The following is a 27,774-nucleotide window of genomic DNA, read 5'->3' on the forward strand; positions in this document are numbered from 1 at the left end:
CATTTGATTGGTGAATCACTAACAGCTGACACAGATGAATAAGCCTTGTTTGTCTTCCCATATGTTAGCAAATTGTTTTGAAAGAGGAGACAAAAGTTCATGCTAATTAGATTCAAAGATCAAAATGAAATAATAGATTTTCACAATAACTGAATAAAATGCTTAAGTAGTTAATTTACTTAATGTGACATTTTTTGCACTTACGCTGCTTTAAATTTTCTATTCATTTTTACTTCTGGTCATAGACATGAACAGATTATGGGATGTTCTATTGTCTGTTGTCCGTCTGTCTGTTATCAAAGTTTGTTATTGCTACTCCTAAACTATTTGGAGGAGAGAAATGAAACTGTACACACACATTCATCCCATGGTCTGTTTCATCCTAAATGACAACAGTGCTACTTAGACATACAATATGGTCATATTGACATGGTGTTTTCACAAAAATATTTTTCTAATGATGTCTAGTTGGTCCTAAATGAAAATCAATCAAATCTGACATCCAAGATGACCACCATGGCATCCATCTTGAAAATCGTTATTGTTTACACTCCTTAAAGGAGAGTTATATCAATATAGAGTTATCACTTAAAGACTTCTAGTTCATTTTTAATGGAAGTGGTACTGATGTGAGATCCAATATCGCCACCATGGAAGTCATCTTGTTACTGCTGTTCCTCCTACACGGATGGTCATATCAGCATGGGATTTTCACTAAAAGACTTCTTACAATATGTGGTAGGTCCCGAATGAAAATTGCACCAATCTGACCTCAATATGGCCACCATGACAGCCATCTTAAAAGTCTTGATATCACAACTCTACGATACAACCTGAATAGAAAGTCATTGATATGGGGTTTTCATCTAAGAGTGCTTATCATGTCCAGTTGGTTATAAATGAAAATGCTGCCAATCTGACATCCAATCATGGCCATCACACAATGGCCATCTTGAAAATCTTATTATCATTTTTTTTCTGACTGGATGGTTGTATTAATATGAGTTTTCACTAAAAGACTTTTTATGATGTTTAGTTGGTCTTAAGTGAAAACAGTGCTGATCTGATGCCTAATATGGCCACCACAGCAGCCATCTTGATAACCTTGTTATTAATACTCCTGAATGGAAAGTCATATTTTGAAAATATTGTTATCTCTTCTCCTCCTAAATAGATAGCTATATCAACATGGGATTTTCATCAATAGCTTTCTTGTGACACATAGTTGGTCCTAAATGAAATGGTACCACTTGTACATCCAATATGGCTGCCAAATAACTATCTTAAAAATCCCATAGTCATAACTCTCCCTGAATGAATGATCAGTATGACATGAGGTTTTCACCAAAACATTTCTGGTTATGCCTACTTTGTGCTAAATGCAAATTGACATCCAATATCTGCACCACAGCAGAAAATTTTGAAAAGGTTGTTACCACTGAAGCATAACAAATATAGTCTCAACACTTGAAAATTAAAAGGAAGAAATGGTCTTATCTTGAATACCTGGAAATTCTTTTTGCCCAGTAGTGCACCAGTCCCATCGAGGGACCCTTGCTGTGTCTTGCAACTACACTGAAAGGGTGGCAATTAGTCCTAAAAAAAGACTGAGCACTTTTTTTTACACTGACCCTGTCATTATATAAGAAAAATGTTAGTCTTATTTATAGGACTAGGTGGCAGTGTATATCCATCGAATGCTATAATATTTTTAAATGCATACTTGAGACACTATACCATGGCTCCATTTTTCCTGCAATGTCCCCATAGAGTTTGCCTCTTGTGCATCCCCTGGCACAAATTTTTGTGAAGGAAAAGTAAAAGACTTACTGTTTTTCTTTATTGCAAGTCTGCCCACATCTATGTTGGCTCAAGCAATGACCAAAGTGACCAAGAAAGTCACTAAAATCAACATAACTTTAAGAAGGCAATTAATTTCCCGTTAAAAGCAACATTCCCTATCCACTAGTAGTCTCCTAACACAATATTGGCCATTATATGCCAATGAAATGGAAGTAAATGTCTTTACTCATACACAACAAGAATTTATGACCAAAGGGGCTCAATTTCTGGGGTGAAAACCTTGCAGAAATGCAGTTAGTCATTTATTCACTGAATTACTAGTTTCAAAAGAAAAATAACTGAGAAAACATGGAAATTATTATCGTTATTGCTGCTGGATAATGAGTGAGTACTAAAGTTAAACCAGAGTAAGATCTGAAATGGATAATTCCATTGTACGGCTCTTTTCAAGTAACTCATATATTCTAACAAGTAAATGTTTTTATGGGTTACTTGAGCACTTGATATATGCTTGCAACAACAACATGTGTCCAAGGAAAAGAAATAGTGTACTGCAGACAGCAAATAACAAAGTGGCAAAACTGTTTACCATATATGCTCACTTATAAAATGAGTCAAACTGCAAACTGCACAGACCTGGATCTGCCTTCACATAATGTGCCCACAGATCTGGGTCTGTAGTTTGTTAGAAGTAATCATTTGAACAAAAAACATTGATCCTGATCTGCAGGTACATTATGATATGGCAGATCAGGATCTTTGTGGTTTGCAGTTTGACTTGACTAATAAGTTTTTATAGTCTGCAAGTAAGATTATTTAAAAAAAATTATTACTACTAGAGCATTATGCAACACATTATGTCTAGTATTTTTCTCTGTCCCTTTGAAATTTTGTTTGTTCACCAAATTTGGAGGGGGGGGGGCACACAATATCCCCTGCTCATTAGAACCCTATGTGCAACATTGTAGTTCCCCATAACATATCTATTCATTGAACATCTGCCATGCTGCCATCTTGACAATATGTAGATTATTCAAACCAGTCCTCAGTAGCACATCCAGGTATTAGCCCATACATCAGTGGATCTGGAAATGGCACCCAAATGGTTTAGATAAAAGAATGAAGCAAGCTTTTTAGGAAAGCCAATACTGGTGGATAACCTTAAATTCCCATTTTCCAGTCACTGTTATGTCTTAGCATGTATACTGTTACCCTCTTAATGTTATAGATTTCATGGGCCCTGCTATTCTCTTAAAGCAATATAGTACTTCCTCTCTTATAAGTAACAATCCTGTTGATCTCACATATGCTAGTACAAGTAAATCATATGTTTAGTTATCTGTTGTCATACAGTGCATGCACTCTGATATTAGTACAGTATTTTCTTCCATGATAAGCTCAGGGGCTACTAATTGTGAAAACATATGGGGTGAACTTATTATTAGTCAACAATACCTTCAGTTAGTATTTGTACAAAGTTTATAGATGTAGCAAATGGGCTTATAATCTAGCAAGGTCTTATTATTGGATAAATATGGTAACCACATTTGCAAATCACCCTAAGCCTCTCAAAACTTATACCACTGTAAAAGACTGGTAATCCAAATGCCCACTAACCAGATTTATGGATCATACAACTGCAGACTAATGGAGTCTGCAATGTCCACTGGACACAATTTATTCTGTCTGAAGTTACTTATGGGGTCAACCATGTGCTGGATTGCATATAACCTCCACTTGCTAATTTGCATAGTGTTTTCTGTGTAAAACCCAAGTTTATTTGGAAAATGTTATCAATTTATTAGATGAAAAATAATCTCAGTTAAAACACATAATTCCTCAGGGCAGCAAATATGACCTCCTAGGCAGAAGAAATGAGAATAACAGGTGCAATTTACATAAGGACTCCCTCAATTACCTATTGTTGACACATCTTAGCCCCATCCCAGCACATAGAGCTGGTTAGAACTTAGAAGTGACACCCTGATTATATCTAAAAGTGTATTTAGTGTGGGTTGACCCTGTCCTCCCATAATACATCTGTATATGTTCATTGTATAAAACAATAATGTCAATTATAAATTTTGCAGGGTTAATTTCTTTTTTATCATCATATTTGTAAGTTTTTTTAAATCCCATGAAGCCAAAATCTTATGTACTTTCCGACCTCCATTAGGACTTTTAAAGGTCCGAGTTCTATAAGTTTGGACTTCCGATTTAGGGTCGTACTATTGTCCCAGCGACATGTTAATGTCAAGGGCCAATTTCCTCCCCCTTTTTCCTTTTATTATGTTTTTTATTTAGTTGACTTTGCCAGAGTCATTTAGTCCCATTTATTATTATTTTATTATCTTGTTCTCCTTTCTCCTTTTTTTTTAAAATTTTTTAAAAAATTTTTTAAAATTTTTTCCACGTATGTATTTTTTATATTGGCTTATCTATATCAAATGGTTCCAGTCTTTTCTTAAGTAAGTATATAAGAATAATAAGTGTGTATATATGTTTGTATGTTTGTATGTGGTGTAGGGAGTTTTATAGTATGCCATAGCATACTGTAAATTATTGGATTTTTTAAAGGGTGAGGTTTTTTTTATAGTTCAAAACCTTGGCACATTTTAGTGAGTATATCTTAATTCGGGGTAATTCTCCCTTCCCCTTTGTCAAACAGGGAGTTGAGATGTATTAAGTTTTGATTGATGTACCATAGTACTTTGTACTTCTAATTGTTATGTATACGTTATGTAGTATTGCATATTCATTAGATTCCTATTTTGGTTGAGTCAAATTGTTTACATTCGTAGAACGTATATACATGTGATAGGTCTTAGTATGTTAAATGCATTCAGTTGTGTATTATTTTCCTCAAGAATGGATTTCAGTGTATACCACTGGGAAAATTTTGCTTTGGACCCATCTTCATGGAATGACCTGTGGGCAAAATTGCCGCATAGCGCGATAGATCAATTTACAGTTGAATCGAGCGTTTTCTGCCAACAAACAGCGGGATTCTCTGTAATGGAATAATTGGTTCTTGAATCTATGTCCAGATGGAAAAAGTCTGTCTGAGTCTGTCTGGACGTCGCTGGTATTACATCAGGCTTCTTCATTTATATGGAGACGTTTTAGTGAGTTGAATTTGGAATAAGATGGTTATACAACTGTGGCAGAGATTCCTAAGGACCACCCCCACCCTGCCCCTTGGCAAGATGTTGAATATACTCAATTATAAGTCAGATCCAGCTGACAATAAAATGACTCTGATCTGCAGTCACATAATGTGCGAGCAGATCAGGGTCTCAGCTGTTTGTTCTACTTATTGATCCTAACAAACTACATTAACTGATATCTGCTGGTATGATATGTGACAGCCAATCTGGGTTCTACACAGTTTGCAGTGGGATCAGACTTATAAGCAAGTAAATATGGTTGGTTAGGTGTCCATTATAATTTTGAATAAATTGCAACAAAAAAAAAAAAGGTCAGCAGCTGGTGGTAAATTGTTGGTGGAGTTTGGAGATTTGTCAATTAAGGATAAAATCCATGTCTCCCATGGGTTTGTTTAATTGGCCTTTTATTATAACAGTAGCTAACTACCATCTGTCCAAGCAACATTCAAACTCTAAACAGTGTTTCCTTTTGACCCCTAAAGGGGATAGTGTCTGACTTTTACAAATGTGCAAAATATCAGATTAGGCCTGGCACCCCATCCACTTCAAAAGTATTGTTTAAAATAGCACTGGGACTATTTGTAACACTTTCAGGACTTAAATCCTGTGAAAAGCCCTCACCAATGTGCTTTAGCAATATTTTCTTATCTATGTCCATGTATCCAGCTGAGCACAGTATATTGAAATCTGCCACTGCAAAGTACTAGATTTCAACCAAATAGTGTAAACCCCAATCTACAATGACATAAGGGCAGATCTCGGTATATCTGTTCTAGTTGGATGTTTATTCAGCATATACCCTCAATAAGTACATACGCTCTACCTGCAAACAGCATTGGGACACAGATCTGCCATCACATAATGCATTAACAGATCTAGGTCTATGAAGTCTGTTACTACCAATCAGTAGAACAAAGAACATAGACCCTGATCTTTTGTTACATGCTATGCCAGCGGAGCTTGGTCAGTGTTGTTTGTTTAGGCCTAATAAGTAGAACAAATAAGATAGATCCTGATTTGCTGCAACATAATGCATTGGCAGATCTGGGCTTATGTTGTTTGCTTGAATTAATCAGTAGAACACAGAGCATAGACCCAGATATTATGTTGTATATGTGAGCAGATCTGGGTCTGTGTTGTTTTTTAAAGGTATAAAACTTTTATTTTTGGCTGGTTTTCTACATTTTTTCTGATTACAAAATTTGCATAAATTTGCTGAGAAAATCTGTAGTGGCGGTGGGGTTTGGAGATCTGCCAGTATGCAGTGACAGGCCACCATTAGAGTACAGCCTGGAAATGGCTGAGATGTCATCTAAATCTAGTGTAGAACCAGTCTGCACCTGCAGGTAGTCACAATTAGTTACTTTGATTATCCATCACCCTATTTACCGTCCATCTCTGTTAACCATCAGGACATTGTATGTCAAAATATTAAAACAGTACATTTACGTAGGTATTATGATTTGTTTGATGACCCTGTCTATTGTATAATATTTTTACTGTACGTATTCTATTATCAAAGTTCTACTGTACATTCTTCCCTTTCATACATACAAACATCATCAATATGGTGGCAGACGGTTTTCTTAAATGGGGATAAAGAAAATGTCCTAGGTATTGCCTGGGATTTTACAGTTGTGTAGAAGTAGGAATGGATTGAACAGGAAATTAATGGTCAAATGTTAGAACAGTATTTCCTAATAGTATATATTTTACTTTGAACTGCTGACATGTGTCTGCCAGGTGCAATATTACACTGACAGTTATTTTAATTCATCATTGTTTTAAGCAGTAGAGCTAAATTAAAGTTTATATAACTGAGAAAAGAAAATGAACTGGTTGAATGCAAAGTTGCATTAAACAAGAAATTTCATATTAAGGGTATGTTTGATAATACTCCAGTTAAAATCCTTGTATTTTTCAATTTGTCTTCCTAATCAGTTTGCATGGTTGGGACTGAAGGAAAAACAAGACCAAAGTATTAACTATTTGCACACAAAATTAACTGAAAAAAGAACAAAAAAGGTGCCAGAAGATCCAATTTAGATTATTTTTTTTATTTTCGGAAATAATTTTCAGCTGGGAGGCTGTGCCCCTCAATGGGGGAAGGAGATGCTGCTTCCCCATACCCCAGCAAGGGAAGAACCTAGTCCTACATGTAAGACATAGCACATTTTGATTTTGTTTAGGTGCCCACAACATAAATATCAGCATCAGGTCTTACAGGTAGGACTAGAGAAGAACCCACTGCCACCTCCAATTTCTGAATTTTTTAATGCCCTAGTCACATGCCTATTGTTAGGACTAATCATCAGGGGGAAAATACGGACCCTGATCTTCTGTCAATCTCTACTGCTTGTTAAGAATAACAATGTAGAACAAACAACATAGACCCAGAGCTTCTGTTACATAATATGCCTGCAGATCTGGGTCTTTGTTTGTTAAGTCCAATCAAATCTTGACTTAATAAAAAAGGGCAAGGATGATCTTTCTGATTGACATACTAGGACAGAGAAATCACCTCTAAAGTGGAGAGTTCCTAATACAGACAAATGTAGCTAATTCTTCATACATCATAGGTGTGGGCTTGTTATGATTACTATGAAATATGTCCATGTAAAATTTGTGAAGTCCACATGTTTTGGATATGGTAAATACAGTATGTTATAATGAAACTATGAACTAATGACATTGATAGGTAGATTCTCTGAGCCTCTGCAAGATTTTAAACATGGAAGACCAGGGTTAATGTTTCAAAAACTGGAAATGCTGCCTAATGCTGGACCAGAAGCAGGGTCCAGGAATCAGGACTCTCACTACAGAGATTAAATACTGTAATTTTATACATCATTTCAGCGTTGCATTCAAAGCAAAAGGGTGGAGACAGCAATTTTGAATTTGACTTTCAAATACAGCAGTCTGGATATAGGAATTCAACACTTTGGCTAACAGGTTTAATTCACACATGCCACAAATGTGTTAAAGTAATTATATCTCTGAGAAGTTTAGATCTTGGCCCTGACTGGCATATATCAGTTTCAAGTCTAGTACCAACTTTATTTTAACAAATTATAACAGTTGTCTGGCATTTGGCCCTTCCTCATAGATTTCAGCACTTCACAGTTGAAACCTAGGGTTACATAAACAATCTAACAGCAAACCTAATTACATAGTAAATTTCATGAAACCAGTACCAGCCAATGCCATAGTTATCTTGTGATAAGCACCTGCTAAGAATGATTGGATATATCAGGCTGAAGGGTGAAAAACTGTTGTCCAGATAAGTTTTCTCATAAAATCAACAGATTTATTTCTTGTGTGTGTGTACTATAATTTATTTATTGAGATTCATCCTGGATATAATAGTTGAAACACAACCAAAGATTCATGCTGAGTGCAGTGTTCACAGTAATATGCTAAAAAGTTTATATCATCAGAAAACCATTTATTAAATAGTCGAATACTGATAACTTAATACACCATTTCAGCTATTTTTGTTGTTTTATTGTTTTATGCTCTAAATTGAGTGAATTTATCAGCATTCACCAACATGTCAAAGAAAGTAACCTACCATAGATGATTACCTGGTAGGAAGTAGTCATTTAATTCCTCAGATCAAGGCAATCTATGGCAGAGGATTGCCTGATAGAAAGTAGGCCTTACATTTCTCAAATAAAGGCAATCAATGGCAGATGATTGCCTGATAGAAATTAGGCCTTTAATTCCTCAAATAAAAGCCATCTATGGCAGATGATTGCCTGATAGAAAGCAGGCCTTTAATTCCTCAAATAAAGGCAATATATGGCAGATGACTGCCTGATAGAAAGCAGGCCTTAAATTTCTCAAATAAAGGCAATCTATGCTAGATGATTGCCTGATAGAAAGCAGGCCTTTAATTCCTCAAATAAAAGCCATCTACCACAGATAATTACCTGATAGAAATTAGGCCTTTAATTCCTCAAATAAAGGCCATCTATGGCAGATGATTGCTTCAAAGAAATTTGGCCCTTAATTCCTGAAACTTATAATACACGACTCCCTCACTGTAATGCTCTCTGTGGGAGACACAGTTTGCTGCCTTCTAGTAAGACACCTTATAATGAAGTACATGATACATACACAGTGCTCCCTCATTATAATGCTATCCATGTGAGTTATAGAGTATACTGCCTTATAGTGAGATCACCTTATAATGAAATATAGTAGACATATAATTGTAGTACCACTTAATGAAATGAAGTAAGTCCATATTATATGAACTTTGTTCTGATGATGATTCTTAAAGTGTGAGAGTTCTGTACTTGGAAAAAAAGTAAAATAGCCTTAAATTACACATATGAAAATCATGCAAAATAGAAAAACCTTGCAACAAGCATTATTAATCATAAAGCTTTTTTTCTTTCTTATTTTTAGGGTTAAGCTATGAGAATACATCACGACTCATCAAGTCATTATGTCAGAAAAGAGTACAGTATCTACGTCCTCCATCTTGGAACTTCTGTGGCAGACCAAAGAATGGATTTGTTGTTCTTGAAGATGGTACATACATGTGTGCCAGGTATAGGGATCCACACAACAAACTAGTTTTTGGTAAGTCTTTTATTTTGTTGTCTTTTTAGGTAAAATTTCAATCCCATTATTCTTGTCAGTGCACACACTCCATGCCCAAATAAATCAGCCTAAAAACAACAAGTCTTACTTGTGAGTAGCCATATGATGTATGCAATTCTGTTTTAAAAAAATCACCATGCTTTAGTGAAGGAATATTATGAAACCCTCCACATGTACATCCATCCATATATGCATCATCCATCTGTTTATATGTCCAGTCATCCATCTGTCCAGCCATCCAGTCATCTATCTGCCCATCTGTTAGTAACTCTACAGCCTTCTAGCTACTGGGTGAAATCATCATTTAAATTATAGACCTTTTCCGCCCATATTGGCATGTCTGGGTGAAAACTTTGGTATGTACCATATATACTCACTTATAAGTCATCTCAAACTGCAAACAACAAAGGTCCCAGCTGAAAAGGTTGATTCCTTTCCTCTGGATAATTCCTGACCATCAGTAATTTGCATACTCTTAGAGGTGAGATGGCAGTGATCCATAATTATAACACTATTCATGTTACAAGTCAGGTTTGGTCATTGTTGTAACACCATTCCTGTTACAAGGCAGATATGGTCATGGTTATAATGCCATTCCTGTTACAAGGCAGGTACAGTCAATGGTTATAATACCATTCCTGTTACAAGACAGGTACAGTCAATGGTTATAACACCATTCCTATTACAAGACAGGTATAGTCAATGGTTATAATACCATTCCTGTTACAAGGCACGTACAGTCAATGGTTATAACACCATTCCTATTACAAGACAGGTATAGTCAATGGTTATAATACCATTCCTGTTACAAGGCACGTACAGTCAATGGTTATAACACCATTCCTATTACAAGACAGGTATAGTCAATGGTTATAATACCATTCCTGTTACAAGGCAGGTACAGTCAATGGTTATAATACCATTCCTGTTACAAGGCAGGTACAGTCAATGGTTATAATACCATTCCTGTTATAAGGCAGGTATGGTCATAATTATAACACCATTCCTGTTACAAGGCAGGTATAGTCAATGGTTCTAACACCATTCCTGTTACAAGGCAGGTATAGTCAATGGTTATAATACCATTCCTGTTACAAGGCAGGTACAGTCAATGGTTATAACACCATTCCTATTACAAGACAGGTATAGTCAATGGTTATAATACCATTCCTGTTATAAGGCAGGTATGGTCATAATTATAACACCATTCCTGTTACAAGGCAGGTATAGTCAATGGTTCTAACACCATTCCTGTTACAAGGCAGGTATAGTCAATGGTTATAACACCATTCCTGTTACAAGGCAGGTATGGTCATAATTATAACACCATTCCTGTTACAAGGCAGGCATGGTCAATGGTTATAATACCATTCCTGATACAAGGCAGGTATAGTCAATGGTTATAACACCATTCCTGATACAAGGCAGGTATAGTCAATGGTTCTAACACCATTCCTGTTACAAGGCAGGTATGGTCATAATTATAACACCATTCCTGTTATAAGGCAGGTATGGTCATAATTATAACACCATTCCTGTTACAAGGCAGATATAGTCAATGGTTATAACACCATTCCTGATACAAGGCAGGTATAGTCAATGGTTATAACACCATTCCTGTTACAAGGCAGGTATGGTCATAATTATAACACCATTCCTGTTACAAGGCAGGTATAGTCAATGGTTCTAACACCATTCCTGGTACAAGGCAGGTATGGTCATAGTTATAACACCATTCCTGTTACAAGGCAGGTATAGTCAATGGTTCTAACATCATTCCTATTACAAGGCAGGTATGGTCATAGTTATAACACCATTCCTGTTACAAGGCAGGTATAGTCAATGGTTCTAACACCATTCCTGTTACAAGGCAGGTATAGTCAATGGTTATAATACCATCCCTGTTAAAAGGCATGTATAATCATAGATTCCATTTTATTATATAATAGTGAAATTATATGCATAATGTACTTCATTATAAGACTGTCCCACTATAAGGTAATATATGCCATGGGTCCCACACAGAGTGTTATAATGAGTGAATCTGCATGTATAATGGATTTAGGATACATGCTCTCAATAAGTATGAATTTGGGATCACTTCCACTGTCTGGACACAGATTAAGTTTTGTTTTCCCTTTTAAATAAAGTATTTCTATGGCTACCATGGGTTTTGCAAGTGGAAGAATATGTTTTGGCTGAACACTGAGATAGCATTTTATTTTTCAGAAATTTGTATTTATGTGTTTTATTGTATAGTTTGCCTATAATGGACATACTTTTCTAATTAGTATTTAAGTATATACTGTGTATGATGTAATTTGTAACATATTGGTCAGTTAATTAGATTATTAAATGATAAAACCAGAGTTAGAAATTGAGAAAACAAAACTTAGTTAAAAGAGGTTAACCCCAAAACTGAGTATTAGGATATGAGGACACGAATGACAAAAATGATGACACAAGGATCACTGTATCTTCTTACTTGTCATGGTGAGGCTAAACTAGTTACAACATCAAAATTAAATTATGATTCGCCTTTCACTTTCTTTATGCAGGTGAAATCCTGTCATTTTACCTGTCCCTTCTACTTGGAATGGACAATGTCCCTCCTGTGGTACTTTCTGTAGTCAATTCTACCTCCAAGTACTGGAGAGCTACCAATGTCCACTCACTTGGATGGGAGGATGGAAAGATGGTTGCCCTCATACAGTGGATATCAGATATGGATTCTGCAAGGTATAAAACATAAAAAAATATATTACAATTTTTGTATACACATTGCAAGGTGAAACTGATCCATTCTTAGGATCAGATGCAAATACAGTGTGTAACTACTCTTTCTCTTGTGGCTGAACTTCTTGCTGTCAGTACTAAAAAGAGATGTCTTCATCCCTTAGTATTAGTTCCTTCTGCCTGCAGATAAAAGAAAGCATTAATATGGAAACTATGTATGCAAATTTACCAAAAAATATATATATATATATATATATATATATATATATATATATATATATATAGAGAGAGAGAGAGAGAGAGAGAGAGAGACAGAGATGGAGACAGAGATAGATTAAAAATGAAATTTGTTATGCTAATGACATTATAAATTTCATACAATATTTTAGCCCTGAGATCATTCTAACTGCCACCGAGGTAGGCAGGTAACTTTTAGCTTTTTAGCAAGAAAGTTTTAGCCTTGGAGGGCTGGATTGCAAGGTAGTAGTAGTTCTGCTAAGGTATTATAATTGGGTAGCATATCTGAAGAAGAAATAGTGGATTGTTTTTAATTGGTATGCAAGGTGGTTCTTGGTAAATTACACTTGATATGCTTGTGCTAATAGTATGAATTACACCAATCAGTTTCTGACAACATGAATTACACCAATCAGTTTCTGACAGTATGAATTACACCATACACCAATCAGTTTCTGACAGTATGAATTACACTAATCAGTTTTTGACAGTATGTATTACACCAGCCAGTTGTCAAATTACATGATATCAAAAAAGCAAGGACTACTGTAAAATGTATGCATATAAAAAAAAAACAATTTCAGAAACCAATTAAAAATGTAACAAATATTTTAACCAATTTTTAAAGATTTTCACAAAACAATCCACTTAAAAATGTGGTAACAAGAATATATATAAAGAGAGATAATGTAATTTTTGAAAGATATTTTCTGTGTATAAGATGATGAAATTAAGAAAACTCTGTTTTACAAATATTTAATGAAAACTTGTTTGAATTACATACATTTCTTCCTAAAATCACATACTGTCACATGAATAAGTACAGTTGTTCAATGCAGAAATACAGTCCTCATCATAAGAAACAGTTGAAATACATTTATAAAACTTAATTGCAAGTCCATTGAAATTATGAATGATACTCACCAATGTTTAAATATTGGGTCTAGTTTATTATGTTAACAGTCCAAGGGCCTGGCTTGAGGAACACATGGAGCATTTTCTGCTTTTACTTAGATCATGCCTTAGCTAATGTGGCTTGTGTTAATTATTCCATTTTTTCAGCCAAAGCCAAATTATGCTCAGGGTTAGCAGCTGTAAAGTTTTCGAAAATCATTTGAGTGAATCTAACTTTCCAAATACTGTTTAGTCTGCCTCCATTGGCAAAGCATCAAAAGTAATGAATGCCACATGCCTGGTTAATGAAGCCCTGATATTTAATTAAAGAAACAAGCAAACAATATTTTAATGATCAAGTATACAAATGGATAGCATCAATCACAATTACATAATAAGCAGATAGACCTAAATTTTCTTAAATAACTTACCTCACAAGCATGTAATTAATAATAATTTGCCTTAAAGCTGGCTCTTTGCTTCATCAGTCCTAATCTGCATTGGTGGGCATATCGGGTGGGGTGGGGGTATTGCTTTAAATTAACATGCCCTTATACATTTTATGGGTTTTTGTCTCACTGATAAACCTACTTCAGTATTGCTAACCATAATTAATCTATTCCATCCTGTGTTAGGGATTTAGCAGCTGAAATACATTTCCAAGTTTGAAATGAGTTTCAGTTTATGGAGTTTTTTTGAGCAAAACTGAAGTTTATTTAAGCTTTTAGAGATAACGAGCTTTGGTTTCCTGAGGAAAAAAACTGATGACATTAATGAAGAAAAAATTTGAGACTCCACAAAAATGTTGGTCATGAGGGGATTCTGGTATACTGAGGCATTACGTTTGAGATGCTTCACTGTACATATATTGGAAATAATATTATGATGGAAAAGCAAATTGTTTTTGGTCCAATTTAAATATTACATATAACAAATGAAGTAATCTTTGATCTACACCCTCCAAATATCACATGCAAGCAAGTACATGTATCCATGTCACCCACCGTTTACGAACAGTCCTTCACCAATGAAGTCCCTGGAGCAAGACAATCTTCACAGGGTTAGTTCCCTTCATATAGTCATATAAGCCATCTGGAGTTCTTTCCCTTGCAATGACTGTCCCACACATTAAGGGGGCACTCACCAGTTATTATGTACTTTTGAAAGAGTGACGTATGTAAGGTGAAGTTGTTTGCTTTTAAAACATGCACAGTGGAGAGAATGTTGGCATAACTCTATGCTACAGTAATATAATGTGGATGATATTTTTTTTTATATTGTACTTTTGGAAATTGTACATGATCTAAGCACACTGCTAATTAAAATGATTGCTCCCTTGTGCTAAAAAAATCAGCCTGAATTAGTCTAAAGTACATTATCCGTAGCAGTTATTAAAATAGGGAAAATGAATTTTGCCAGACTAGACAATACCAGCTTCTGAAAGCGCAATGAATGAATTACCAAATATATAAAATGTTAAAAAAGTTATTGACTCCTTTTTATATAATTTACCTCTGAAGTTCAGGTAGTGAAAATGACCAAGTGGAGATAGCATTTTTTTGAAAGGTGCACATCTGGATTAAGGCCAAGCTGTATACTCTATAACCCATATTACACCCATCAATCATATACCAAAATAAAGGGAATTAAAGGTTCTTTGAATTATACCTAAGATATACAAGGTGTTTTTTAAACAGCCAGTATAACCAGTGAGGAAAGCCAGGAAATTCTTTTTCTTTAAAATTCTAACCTATGCAAAATATGAAACTGTAGAGCGCCACCTAAAATAAAATGCCTCCAACAACTTCTTTTGCCAAACAAATTAACGAAGGCATATTTTAATATGAACTTCAATTCTCTTTCAGCTGCGTCAGGAAAATGCTATTTCACATTATTGTAACAGACTATTACAACCTGCTACCATTAGAGAAAACTAGTACTGACATGTTCAAAACATAGTGTACACTGTTGTGTCTTGATAGTATCTATGTTAGTACACACAAGATCCAAAAATTAAAAATTGCACTCATTTACTTCAAATTAAAAATTTAATTAAACTCATTTAGAAATTACATAACACACATGATCTTTAAACATTAGAAATTAATGGAATGGCCATTTTATTTGTGGGCACACCTTTGTTGGGCCAAGGGTTCTGCAGAATAGGGACCTATCTTGCCTGCAAGCTATTCTGTTTATTTATTCTGTGTATCATCTGCAGTTTTTCTTACCTTTTATAAATACTTTATGATGGCACATATAATTAATTATTTGTAGAATTAGGACCTTAATAAGTGCTTACAAAATTGATGTTTTTTTATCTAAAAAATTCTTAAAAAAATTAGAGGACAACAATAACAATTATTATTTAATGGATTGGTGGAATTAACAAAATTAGAATGTATAAATAATTACAGAAAATATAGTATGTTAAAAAATTTCAACTCAATCTTAAAGGAGACTAGAAATCAAAATTTTCCTTTTACGTATGTAATTCTCTACAGATTTTAATTCGACTGCAATGTTTATAAATGAAATATCGTAAGCGGGTAGTGATTATATTACGTGGAAGATACCAAGATTCCGTAAATTGCCGAGTTTTTCCGAGTTTTAATGAGACGAAAGATCACGTGGTACCGTGACGCTATACTAGCGAGTCCTCGAATACAAACATAAACATTGGCGAGCGAGGCAGACAGGAGACCACATTTGGGTTGCACATTCAAAAGTTGAATCTGCAGTCTGATATAATAGTTTATGTACTGTACTGATAAGTACTAAAAGAAATGTGTTAGGCACAGGCCCCGGGCTGGTGACTTAAATAAACTAAAGTCCTGAATGAAATTCCACAAGCCCGGACAGTTCATACCTGTCAACTCTCAAGCCGGGAGAAAAACCTCCCGATTTTGGGGGTATTTCCTCATCTACATCCCGATCTCGTAATATCTCTCAATTTTGCGCAGCGAAGTCCCGATTATTATATTATGTCTGTCAATTTTCATTTGTCAGAAGAAAAAACCCAACCCCAAACCATTTTTAAATATAACGTATGCAATCCACAGTCTAAACTGCCACACTGCTGACATCGTAGCGATATGACTGAAAAATTGTTAAAGCTACGTTAAAAATTCAAATCACACGCACGCACGTCTAAACCCGGCACTGGACGAAATAATTAATATCATACAACAGTTTTTTTCTTTTTTTTTTCTTCTTCAGTAAATAGAACGTGAAGATTAAACAGTATTCAAGTAAATTTCAGATTTTTTAAACAACTACAACAGTACTATAGTAAAAAAAAATAATTAAAAGAATAAAATTGTCACCAATTAGCTTAAATGATTACGTTGAAATTTTCTCTGCAAACAAAATCGCATCTCTATTTCCGCCAAAGAAACTCGGCCAGTTAACACCTGACATTCCTCTACCGTATATGAAAAGTTTAATTACCATGATTAAATTACAAGGAATAAAACAAAATATACCATGCAGTATATGTGGCCCTAAAGAACTAATTCTGAATAAATATTTTAATCAGCAAACAGTGTTACATGCATTAAGACTTAAACCTAAGAAAATAAGGTGGGGCATAAAACTTGAGAAAAACAGTTGCCAGATGTACGGTAACTTGTGACTGCAGATTTGAACTGTTAAAATGAAGTCCATGGCATCGTAAGTAACAACAAAATAGGCATCGTTTATTTGGTAATCAATTGCTGGTGCTTATACGTACACACACTGTCGAACATGGTGTCTTGGAAGTATGTCCGAAGGGCAGTCCTTTTCACAAGATCAATGTAAGGATAAGGATTCTGTTCATTAGTCACACAGGCTTTATTGTTTGCGTACTTAAATCAAAACTTTAGCTATTTTGCAATTTAGCCAGAACTGACCAGAGTATGCAAAAGGGGCTTGTCATGGGGGAATAATAAGGCGTATCACAGCGAGAAAAGGTACGTCAAATGGGCGGTCACACATTGGGGCAAGGGGGGGGGGTGTCAATAGTCCCTCCCCCGTTCTATTGTCAGACAGTTAATGTGAAACTTTGATCTTTTTTTTTTAATCGCTCCTTTTTAAACTGCCCAAGGAATAGTTTTATATCAGTTCCAATTAATACAGATTACCGTTTATGCATACTACATGTATACAATGCATTTTTTTTTAAATTTAATTTTTATAAGATTACTGAAAATTGTGTTTTCTTGAAACACGACAGGTTTAGAATCTTATTTTTAGCAAAGCTTCGATTTGATTAAAATCACATCTAAATTTCACCTACGACAGTGGTGATTTGATTTAGATTGTGCCGTGTTAAGGCATGTATGTCAACATCTTGAAAATACATTTACTCATTTCACCAGCGCGATCAAAGTTTCCTCAGGCAAACACTTTTTGTTTCGACAAGCCTGACGGGCACCTCACTTTGAATACAGGATGGGCCGGAACTAAAACCAGAAGGGGCCCAGGGTGTCGGGCTATCAGATTTGTTTTTAGCGCTGCTGTTTTAGATAAAAGATATGTGGATTGATTGTTGCATTTTGTGGTCACTTACTCGTCCTTCTGCCCATTTTCGTAACTCACACGTTTAACGCTTTTCCCAGGATTTAAAATGTTCAAAGGTATGTCTGGAACAGCGCCAACTTTTAGTCTAGGCCTAGCATTTGCGTATCTTTGAGCTGCTATTTTTTCATGATCCCTCTCGTAACATTCCTTTGAGAAATGTAACGTGCACATAGTGCTGTATGGTGTTGCTTTGAAATCGACTCGTTTGTAATAATGTACCCATTCTTTCATGATGCCTTTATCTTTCGGAAAAGAAAAAAAAATATGTTCAGAGGCTTTTCTTAATGTTCTATTACACCCGTAAGCAACGCAAAACGGTATTGTCTTTTACTCTGGCAACTCCCACTTGGGTTGCTGGAGTCGCTACTATGACGTCACATCCCGAAAGTAACCGAATAGGCGCGGAAATTTTGCATACGAGGTCACGGAAATTCAGCTCCTAGAAGAAAGGCCAATATTTAAATATTGGCATTACAGTCGCAGATGATACTTCAGAATAAGGTTTTCTGCTATAGTACTTTTATTATTATTCTATATTTCCATTGGTTTCTGGTCTCCTTTAAGAGTCACTGTTGATGTTCTTGTTATCTGGTAATGCAAGGGAGACAACAATTGCTAACTCTACCAATACGCATGAGGTTCCACTCCATAATTTTTGCATTTTTTGGCAGGGTCCAGATTGTAAAGAAATGTTATTTTCCTTACTTTCCCCACTGGGGGCATTTAAAGAATATACAACTTCTGTTCTTGTGATATCTGAATGATGGGAATCAATTTTGGGTTGAGAGTACAGAGCTTAATTTGTACTTCTGATGATGTGTGTCTTGTAAAAAAAATTCTACCTTGGTACAAATATTTTCACTTTCAGAAATTCTGAAGTAAATTTCTTTAAAAAAAAGCCAATAACTATTTGTTAAGGATTTTTTGTATTATCTCTGAAAATGATATTTATCTCTTTTCAGATATAAACTCTACCAGAAATTTGACATAATTAATATAAACATGTGCCATTCTCCTTTTATTTAAAATGATATTAACATGTATTTAATTTAGACGTTCAGTCAATCAGTGTTTAATAATTATTTTATTTGTTTATATACTTGTTGTTGATGAAAATAAATTTGATAAAAACATTGCAAAGGATGATACAAAAGTATTTACAGTTTTCTAACAGACACAAAGACAATACATTTTTTAAATGTAGCCATGTTTTATGAGACAAGTGTGCAACTTTGTTTTAGTAGTGTCCAATAGACATTTAGTGTTCAAAACATTTCTATGTTACACAACAGAAAAATTATTTTTAAAGAATTTATTTAATATAAAAGCTGATTGATTTATTATAGGCTGTAATCTTTCAAAAATGAAAGTCACTCCAGTTTGTATGGGGTTTAGTTGACCACTTTATAAGTTAAGATTTTTACATAAGGGTCTCCAGTTTCTGTTGTTTTACATTTAAAAGTTTGAAAAAAAGAAATGAAAAGCGAGAAGGAAGAATGGATGGGAAAAAGATAGGAAGAATGGGATGAAACCAGAGGAGTTGTGAGTAATTGGCTCATATAAATATATCCCACATCTCCTGCATCCTACAAACAAACTTCCCTGATGAAGATGAGTCTTTTGTACAAAAAAAAGACGAATAATTCAAAAAAATAGTATGAGTACTTTGACTGGATATCTTCTGATGATTTAATACTGTCTGTACAAACTTTCACTAAAATTCTCTCATATATTACAACCATTTGTTAGGTCAAAAGGGTAAATTCTCTTGCAAAAATCACAGAAACAAAAAGATTTGACAATATCAGCATCAATCCATTAAAGAAATTGGATGACAAGCTGCATTCACAAGATTCTGTCATATAGTAAAACAGGCTCCAAGTCCAAAAGGGCAATAACTCTAAAACAAATTGCATGAGTACAGCAAGTTGACAATATGCACATCTTTAAATGATGATTACAATGTATATGAAGTTCTTTTGGCTATCCATTGAAATCTGTGTGACTATTTGCATTCACAAGATTTTGTCATGCACTAGATCCATCTGCAAGTCAAAATGGGGAAAATCTCTAATAGAAATCTTAGGAGCAGTTGTGTGATTTTTAAAGATGAGTATCTTCATAGCATTTACCATTTTAATCTACTGGCATGTGCTAGGCTAGTTGCATTAACTTGATTTTCCACTTAACTGTAAGTTAAAAAGGGCTGTCACTCTTAACAAAATCATAGGAGCAAAGTGATTTGTCACACTACGTGTCAGGTAAAAGTGAAAAAGGGCTGTACTCTTATAAAAATCACAGGAGTAGAGTTATTTGTCACAGGACATGCCTGCAGGTGATGACCATAATATTTATATTTCATGGCAATTTGTTAAAACTGCAGCATTGTGCTAATAAGATTGTTTCATGGCTGAAAAGACAGATATGAGAATTTCTATATTTTGCAATGAGTACAAAATAATTTACACTCACTGTGTATATAAATATGGTAGCTTACATACAGACACCATGCATATAAATATGGTACCTTATGAACACAGACACCATGCATATAAATATGGTAGCTTATGAAGACAGACAACCATGCACATAAATATGGTAGCTTATGAACACAGACAACCATGCATATAAATATGGTAGCTTCTGAACACAGACACCCATGCATATAAATATGAAACAGACAACCATGGATATAAATATGGTAGCCTATAAACACAGACAGCCATGCATATAAATATGAAACAGACAACCATGCATATAAATATGGTAGCTTATGAACACAGACAGCCATGCATATAAATATGGTAGCTTATGAACACAGACAGCCATGCATATAAATATGGTAGCTTATGAACACAGACAGCCATGCATATAAATATGGTAGCTTATGAACACAGACAGCCATGCATATAAATATGGTAGCTTACAAACACAGACAGCCATGTATATAAATATGGTAGCTTATAAACACAGACAGCCATGCATATAAATATGAAACAGACAACCATGCATATAAATATGAAACAGACAACCATGCATATAAATATGGTAGCTTATGAACACAGACAGCCATGCATATAAATATGAAACAGACAACCATGTATATAAATATGGTAGCTTATAAACACAGACAGCCATGCATATAAATATGAAACAGACAACCATGTATATAAATATGGTAGCTTATAAACACAGACAGCCATGCATATAAATATGGTAGCTTACAAACACAGATACTTTGTATATAAACATGGTAGGTTACATACACAAACACTGTATAAAATATGGTATTTTATGAACACAGACACTATATCAATATGGTAGCTTATGTATACAGACACTGTGAACATGCACATACATATTGTATCTTAAATGTGCATATACTGCCAGTGCTGCACATAAATATTATAACTTAGATGTGCATGCACTATCAGTGCTGTAAACAGTCACCACATGTACATATATTTGGTAAATTAAACAATCCAAACAATGTACTTTACATAGATGCATATATATATATATATATATATATATATATATATATATATATATATATATATATATATATATATATATATATATATATATATATAATGGGTTTTATAAAATTCTTTTTTTTGCAGTTCATATTAATTTAGTGACTCAAATGTTTATTAACTGTAATTGGTTAAAATTTATCACTGCACAATTTTAAAGGTTGGTTTCACTTTTTGGTCTACATGTTTTGCAGTTAAAGTCAGGTGTTGTTACAGCAATTAGGAAGCTACTCAGTATTCCACTTTGGATGGCTTGGGTTTTTTACCTTGCATAAATTTCGATATTTCTGGTTTGTATCAGTAATTTGATACCTATTCTCCAATATAAGTTTTTTCTCTCCAAACAATGTACAATGCTCACATCTATCACAGTTTCCAAACAAAATTCAGTATGCACTGTCTCAAACACACTAAGATTTTTGTCCCATTTGTTACGGTATCTACAATTGTTTTTATTTATTTTTTCAGTTCCTTGGAGAAAATTCCTCCAGTCCTACTAGATGCATTCATTGAAAAGATTCCCATAAATGGCACTACACTCAGTCATCGCCACATCTCTGGACCTGTAGACGTACCAGATCTGATACAGTGGGGCACCATGATAGTCTTTGATTACCTGACAGCCAACTATGATAGGTGAGATCCTATGTCTTTACAGTGATCTCTTACTGTAACAGTGCTCCATCTAGATAAGAAATAGGCCCTCCCTCTTCTCTCAGATATCTCCCCTTGTGCCCTCTTTGGATAAAGCCTTAATTACTTTGTCTTTTTTGTCTACAAACTTTATATTTGTTTGATGTATATATAAGACATATTCAGTGCATTTTTAGGGACATCCCCAAACTTTGGAACATTTTCATTTCTAAAGATGGCTTTCGCTTGCATGAGAAATTGCAAGGCAAAGATAAAGTGAACTTTGTTTGCCAGGCAACCAGGCAGACTGATACTAACCAATAAAAATGGCTGATTGTTAATACTGCACATGAAATGCTCCCCTCACCCTGTTAAATTTGTGACAACAGCTTTTAAAATATATTTCTCTACCTATATTGAAGAACATTTTCACAAATCTGCTTTTGTAAACATTGATCAAATATATCTGATTTTCAAAATACTAAAATTAAAACTGTGATTCGTCTGAAAGGAAATATTTTAAAACTTACAGCTTCTTGTTTATCTTCTTTCTGAAGGTGAAATTCCTTAATACAAATTTACAAATTCCAAGTTTATTTCTCAAAGCGATACTCCGGAGTGTAGTCTTCTTTTAAGTATATAGTTTGTCTTTATATAAAAAATGTGAACAAAATTTCTGATGGTTTCAAAGTAAATCAGTTGATACAGACATTGACACATCAGGAGTGCAACAAGAAATTGTGCCCCCCCCCCCCCCCTTAATTCTGGGACCCATCCAATAAAAAAAGTTGTTTGATGAGAGTTTTGGGCCCTCTCTGAGACTGGGTTGTTGGGTGGTTGCTATACTACTTTGACACAGTCAAAATGGCACTGACTCAAAAAGCACATAGTTAAAGGAAAATACTTGCATATTTCAAAACAACATAAAACAATTATTATTATACTTAAAATGATCATTTCTTTGATCATATGAATATCTTATGAGAAGTAATAAAAATGATTATGGCTACTGACATAAGGAAAATCAAGGCATGTGAGAGGTTATATTTTTTGAAGCCTGAATTTGCTTTTCATCCATTAGGTGCCTCTGAAGTAACTTCAATTGTCTTTAAAAAAATGATGACTTTCCCCCATTACAAAGACATCCAAGAAAATTAAGACTGTCCCCCCCAATGGTATTTAAAACAAATTTTCTTTTGGGTGGCATACAAAAGATCACATCTTGAAATGTCATCATTGTCAGTAAGTTATCTGGTCACTAAAATACCCCTTTGTTTGAAATAACAAAAAGCCCCTCAATCAACAAGACACCCATGTGGGACTGACATTGCTGACCAGACTGACATCTACAGAAAAGCCTAGAAGGGTCAGTTGGATGTTTTCTGTAGAAATTTCATAAATGCTGTTGAATGTTATGTAATGGAAATAATTGTTTCAAGGTTTTTGTTTTCTTCCATAATGAAACATCTGCATTATTCATCCAGTATTGAAATACTTCTATGCCAGGATGTGGACAAAGTTTGTTTTATTTTTTTCTGCATTTTTTCGTTCATATACAGTTCTTTAACTGTTCTATGTCTAATAATGGCAACCATATCTGGCAGTCGAATGACATCATTGGTAGAGAGTTAAATGTTCTCAATAATAGAATACTTTCTGTCAAATTTGGGTCAAACTCTGCCTGGCTGTTTTTTTTCTTCTTCAAGAAACTCTTTCTCCTTTTATATTAATAACAATATATTTTGTTATGGATTGACATCATTTATACCAATTTGAAAGGCCTTCATGCCAGTGTGATTTATGTTAATACAGTGTATTGTTTAAGTTCTTCTGATAAATAGCTTTTGGGAAAGAAATTATTTCAAGGTTTTTCTGTTTTTATTAATGGATGCCATATTTGGATGTGAATCAGCAGTAAAAGCCGCATGTCATTTCTGTACAAATCTGGTCAAATTCTGTTAAGCAGTTGCCGAGAGTATTCCACATAAAAGTTTTCTAGTTTTAGTAATACTAGACATATTTAAAAGTGGATTAGAAAATTTTGTAATCAATAAAATTCCCTTAATGCCAAGATTCACAAATGCTAAAAATTTGCTCTCTGTTGTAAAAAATTAACCCTTCTGTTCATCCATATGTAAAAAAAATTCTACAAGATGGAAATTTCCATCAAAGTTATGAAAACTTTAATGAAAATTCATTGATTTCTTAGTGAAATCTGGCAAAGCTTTAAGCTGCAACGAACACTGAACCTGATAATTTTTCAGAATACAGCAGAAAAAATGAATCCATAGCATGATCATTGATATTAGCCATGTATGTGGGATACAATAATAAAAAAAAATACTTCAATATTCGCAATCTGTCCTGCTCGGAGGACACTTATAGATGGTCCAGATTTGTGGAATCTGAATATTATGAACTCAGCATCGTTTGGTTGCTCAGTTTCCTGATTAAGGGTTCCGACCTGAATGTAGTTTCATCGTCTCTCAGGCTAATATCCAGATTTTGAATTTTCTTACAGGATGGCTAGCATGCAGGATGCCGCAGACAGCCAAAATAAACCTGATATTCTTCAAGACAACATTCGAAATCTGCGTAAAACTGTTACAACCAGAAAACTCTGGCTTATCGACAATGAAAGTGGACTCTTAGATGCCTATGAGTTGTTATATAATGACCCGTCGGGAGTGAGATTTATTAAATTCCATGACCAAATGCTACATACCATGTGCATTTTTCAAAAACGACTAGTGAAATCAATCAGCAAACTTTATCACAGCGATAACCCCCATACTGTGCTAGAAAATTTTGCCAAATTTCATGAACCATTATTGGACAAAATACCAAAGGATTCAACATATAGTCTATTCATAACTTATTTTTCACAAAGACTAAAAGATGTGTATGGTTGGATTAAAAAGTGTGAAAATGATTTTCGAAACAGATGATATTTACCGTGATGCTATGGTACATGTTTCATTTCAAGAATATGTGTTTTAAAAATGAGAGATTGTGAGTGTCTTGAGCTGAATGAAAGGTGGACCCAATTTGTGTTATGGAGTTTATTTATATGGTTGCCAAAGCAACAAGTGATGACAGAAATGTGATCTATGAATAGATACTAATGTGTATGTTGTTCATTTTCTTTTTATATTCATTTCATTTATTAAAGTGGAGGTCTTGATATTTTGGCTTCAGATTTTATTCATTTCTTCAAATGGATTGAACTTCTCTAAACATCATAACGTATAAATTTGTCTAGTGAAGAATGAATTACAAGTATTGGAATCTGGGCCCATCATTTTATGGGGAAATTTCAAATCAATTGCAAATAAAAGTGCAGAAATAAAATTTATTTTGAGTAGTTTCAAATCTTTTCCTCTGTGAGCTTCAAAAGTTTTATATGATACTTAATACTTCATGCTGATTATTGATTAGTTAATCAAGCATAGTTTGTAACCAAAAATATTTTTGGGGAACACAAGTGCCTGCTTCATCAGTGCTAAGAAACTCCTCTTAAGACAAAACTTAACCAGATCTTCCGTGATATGGGTAATGCTATATGTCCCTTCAACTGTCATGGTGGGGTACAAAACATACTGGGGTCCCGAGTGGCTGAGCGCTCTCCATCACCTCTGCCTGCGTGGGTTCGAGTCTCGGATTCAGTTAACGTGGGTATGTGAGAAAGCTTGCCAGTAGCTTCTCATGGGTCGGTGATTCTTTCCGGGGTTTTCCAGGGTTCTTCCTCCACCATTAATACTGGCTGCCATGTATAGCCTATCGTGTGCTGAAAAATGGCATTAAACCCTACAACAACAACAACTACAAAACATACCCAAAGTTTCTGTTATTAAAATCAGTTGTCAGTAATGATAATAATGAAGACTTTATTGAATGAGGGTAACTCAGTTAGTTACAAACAGATCTAATTTACCTTGAGGTCCTCAAATATATTTGTACAGATATATACAGTGTGCAATCGATCACTATCAATCTCACACATACATGTTCACATACATTAACCGTATGCATTGAAATTACAGACCCAGGTTAGTTAATTACACATGTAAACTGTAAACACACTAATAGACTAAAGTTACTATCAGTGTTCACCAGTCAAAGTTAAACTTTTGCATAACATATAGCGATATATACTTATATACAAAAATATAACTAGAGGAGGTAAATAGGCCATGTGGTATTAATTAAGATTTAGATTTCATCCATTTAATATACCCATAGTGAAAAGCTGACATTCTGGAAGATTCTTAGACTTCTTTGAAATATTCCATATAATGTTCCCAGAGTATTGAAAACTGTTTTTAAATCATTCTTTCTTTGGTTTTGGAATAAGAAAGATTTTGGCAGTCATTAATCTAAGGTTTGGAGATGCTGCTGGTTTTTCTGCATTTAAAATTATTTCTCAAGTAAACTGGGGCAGACTTAACAGAAACTTTATACATCGGTTTGGTTTTCCATAGGTGAAGTTGTTCTTGAAAAGATAGAATGTTTAAACTATCCATCGTCTTAATCATGTCTCCAGTTTGCCTCTCTAGTATTATTGTACAAGTTCATTTTTGCAGTCACAACATTTTCTTAATAGTAACATCAGAAGTATTTCACCACATCACATTACAAAAGTCATAATGAGGCTGAATGAAGCTCTTGTAAAAAGTGACACGGTACTGTTTTTGAAATAAAAATATATATATATATATATATATATATATAATTTTAATAGCCAAAGATAGGATTTTTTTCCCATTGTAATGAGGGTTATATGATTAGACCAAATGCAAATTATTGTCAACATGCAGGGCCTGCCTTAAGCCGATTGGAATGATTCAGGCTCCACACTCACAGGGGGCCTGCACGTTAGTAATTTTTAAAAATATATCTTTTGAGAGAAAGTAATTTTAAAGCAATGAAAGAAAATTTTAAGTTCATTATCATATAAAACTGGTATAAAAGTTGATTTCCAAATGGCATGCTCACAGGGGACCCCCATGCATAAATCCAGGGTGACCAGCCAAAATGATCCAATTGGGCCCCATGTTTGCTAAGGCCATTACTGTCAACAAGAATACAAAAAATGTTGTCCTTGGAAACCACTTTCAGTTTTTCATTATTACAGAAAAGGCTCAAGTCATCTGTCTTTAATTTTGCTCTGTTTTTGCGGAGTTGTTATTAATGAAACCTGTTTTATCTATACTTACAATTATGCCATTTTCCTAACACCATATTTTAAAGGGGCTCTACTGCATTCATTTTCCAAAAATCAAATAAAAATATTTCAAGTTTGAAAACAAATCCAAGGGACTGCTCCAGTGGCCTAGTGGTTAGAGTGTCTGCCTTGGATGCAGGAGGTCATGGGTTCGATCCCCAGCTGAGTCATACCAAAGACTTACAAAAACAGTACTAACAGCTGCCTTGCTTGGTGCTCAGCATTAGGAGGTTAGTGTTAGGACTGGTCAGCCTGGTGTCAGGATAATGTGACTGGGTGGGACATCATGCTACATGTCTGCAGCATGATGCCCCAGTGCTAGGCATCACTATAAACTGTCACACTACAGACATCGTAGTGATGCGACTGA

At 34.5% G+C, this 27,774-nt stretch overlaps 1 protein-coding gene across 5 annotated transcripts in view; it reads left to right on the top strand.

Moving 5' to 3' along the window:
* Positions 1-25,366, top strand: part of LOC149785722 (four-jointed box protein 1-like) — a 158,407-nt gene extending 133,041 nt beyond the window's left edge. For all 5 annotated transcript variants that reach the window (XM_089979596.1, XM_089979592.1, XM_089979595.1 and 2 more), the window contains 4 exons: positions 9,384-9,560; positions 12,140-12,320; positions 22,016-22,183; positions 24,702-25,366. In XM_089979596.1, coding sequence (XP_089835722.1) covers positions 9,384-9,560; positions 12,140-12,320; positions 22,016-22,183; positions 24,702-25,128 — 953 coding nt within the window. In that variant the 3' untranslated portion in view covers positions 25,129-25,366. The remainder of the gene's footprint in view (positions 1-9,383; positions 9,561-12,139; positions 12,321-22,015; positions 22,184-24,701) is intronic.
* Positions 25,367-27,774: the final 2,408 nt, after the last annotated feature.

This window comes from Sinohyriopsis cumingii, chromosome 13 (genome assembly GCF_028554795.1).
Source record: "Sinohyriopsis cumingii isolate HCF-2022 chromosome 13, ASM2855479v2, whole genome shotgun sequence".
NCBI classification, from domain to species: domain Eukaryota; kingdom Metazoa; phylum Mollusca; class Bivalvia; order Unionida; family Unionidae; genus Sinohyriopsis; species Sinohyriopsis cumingii.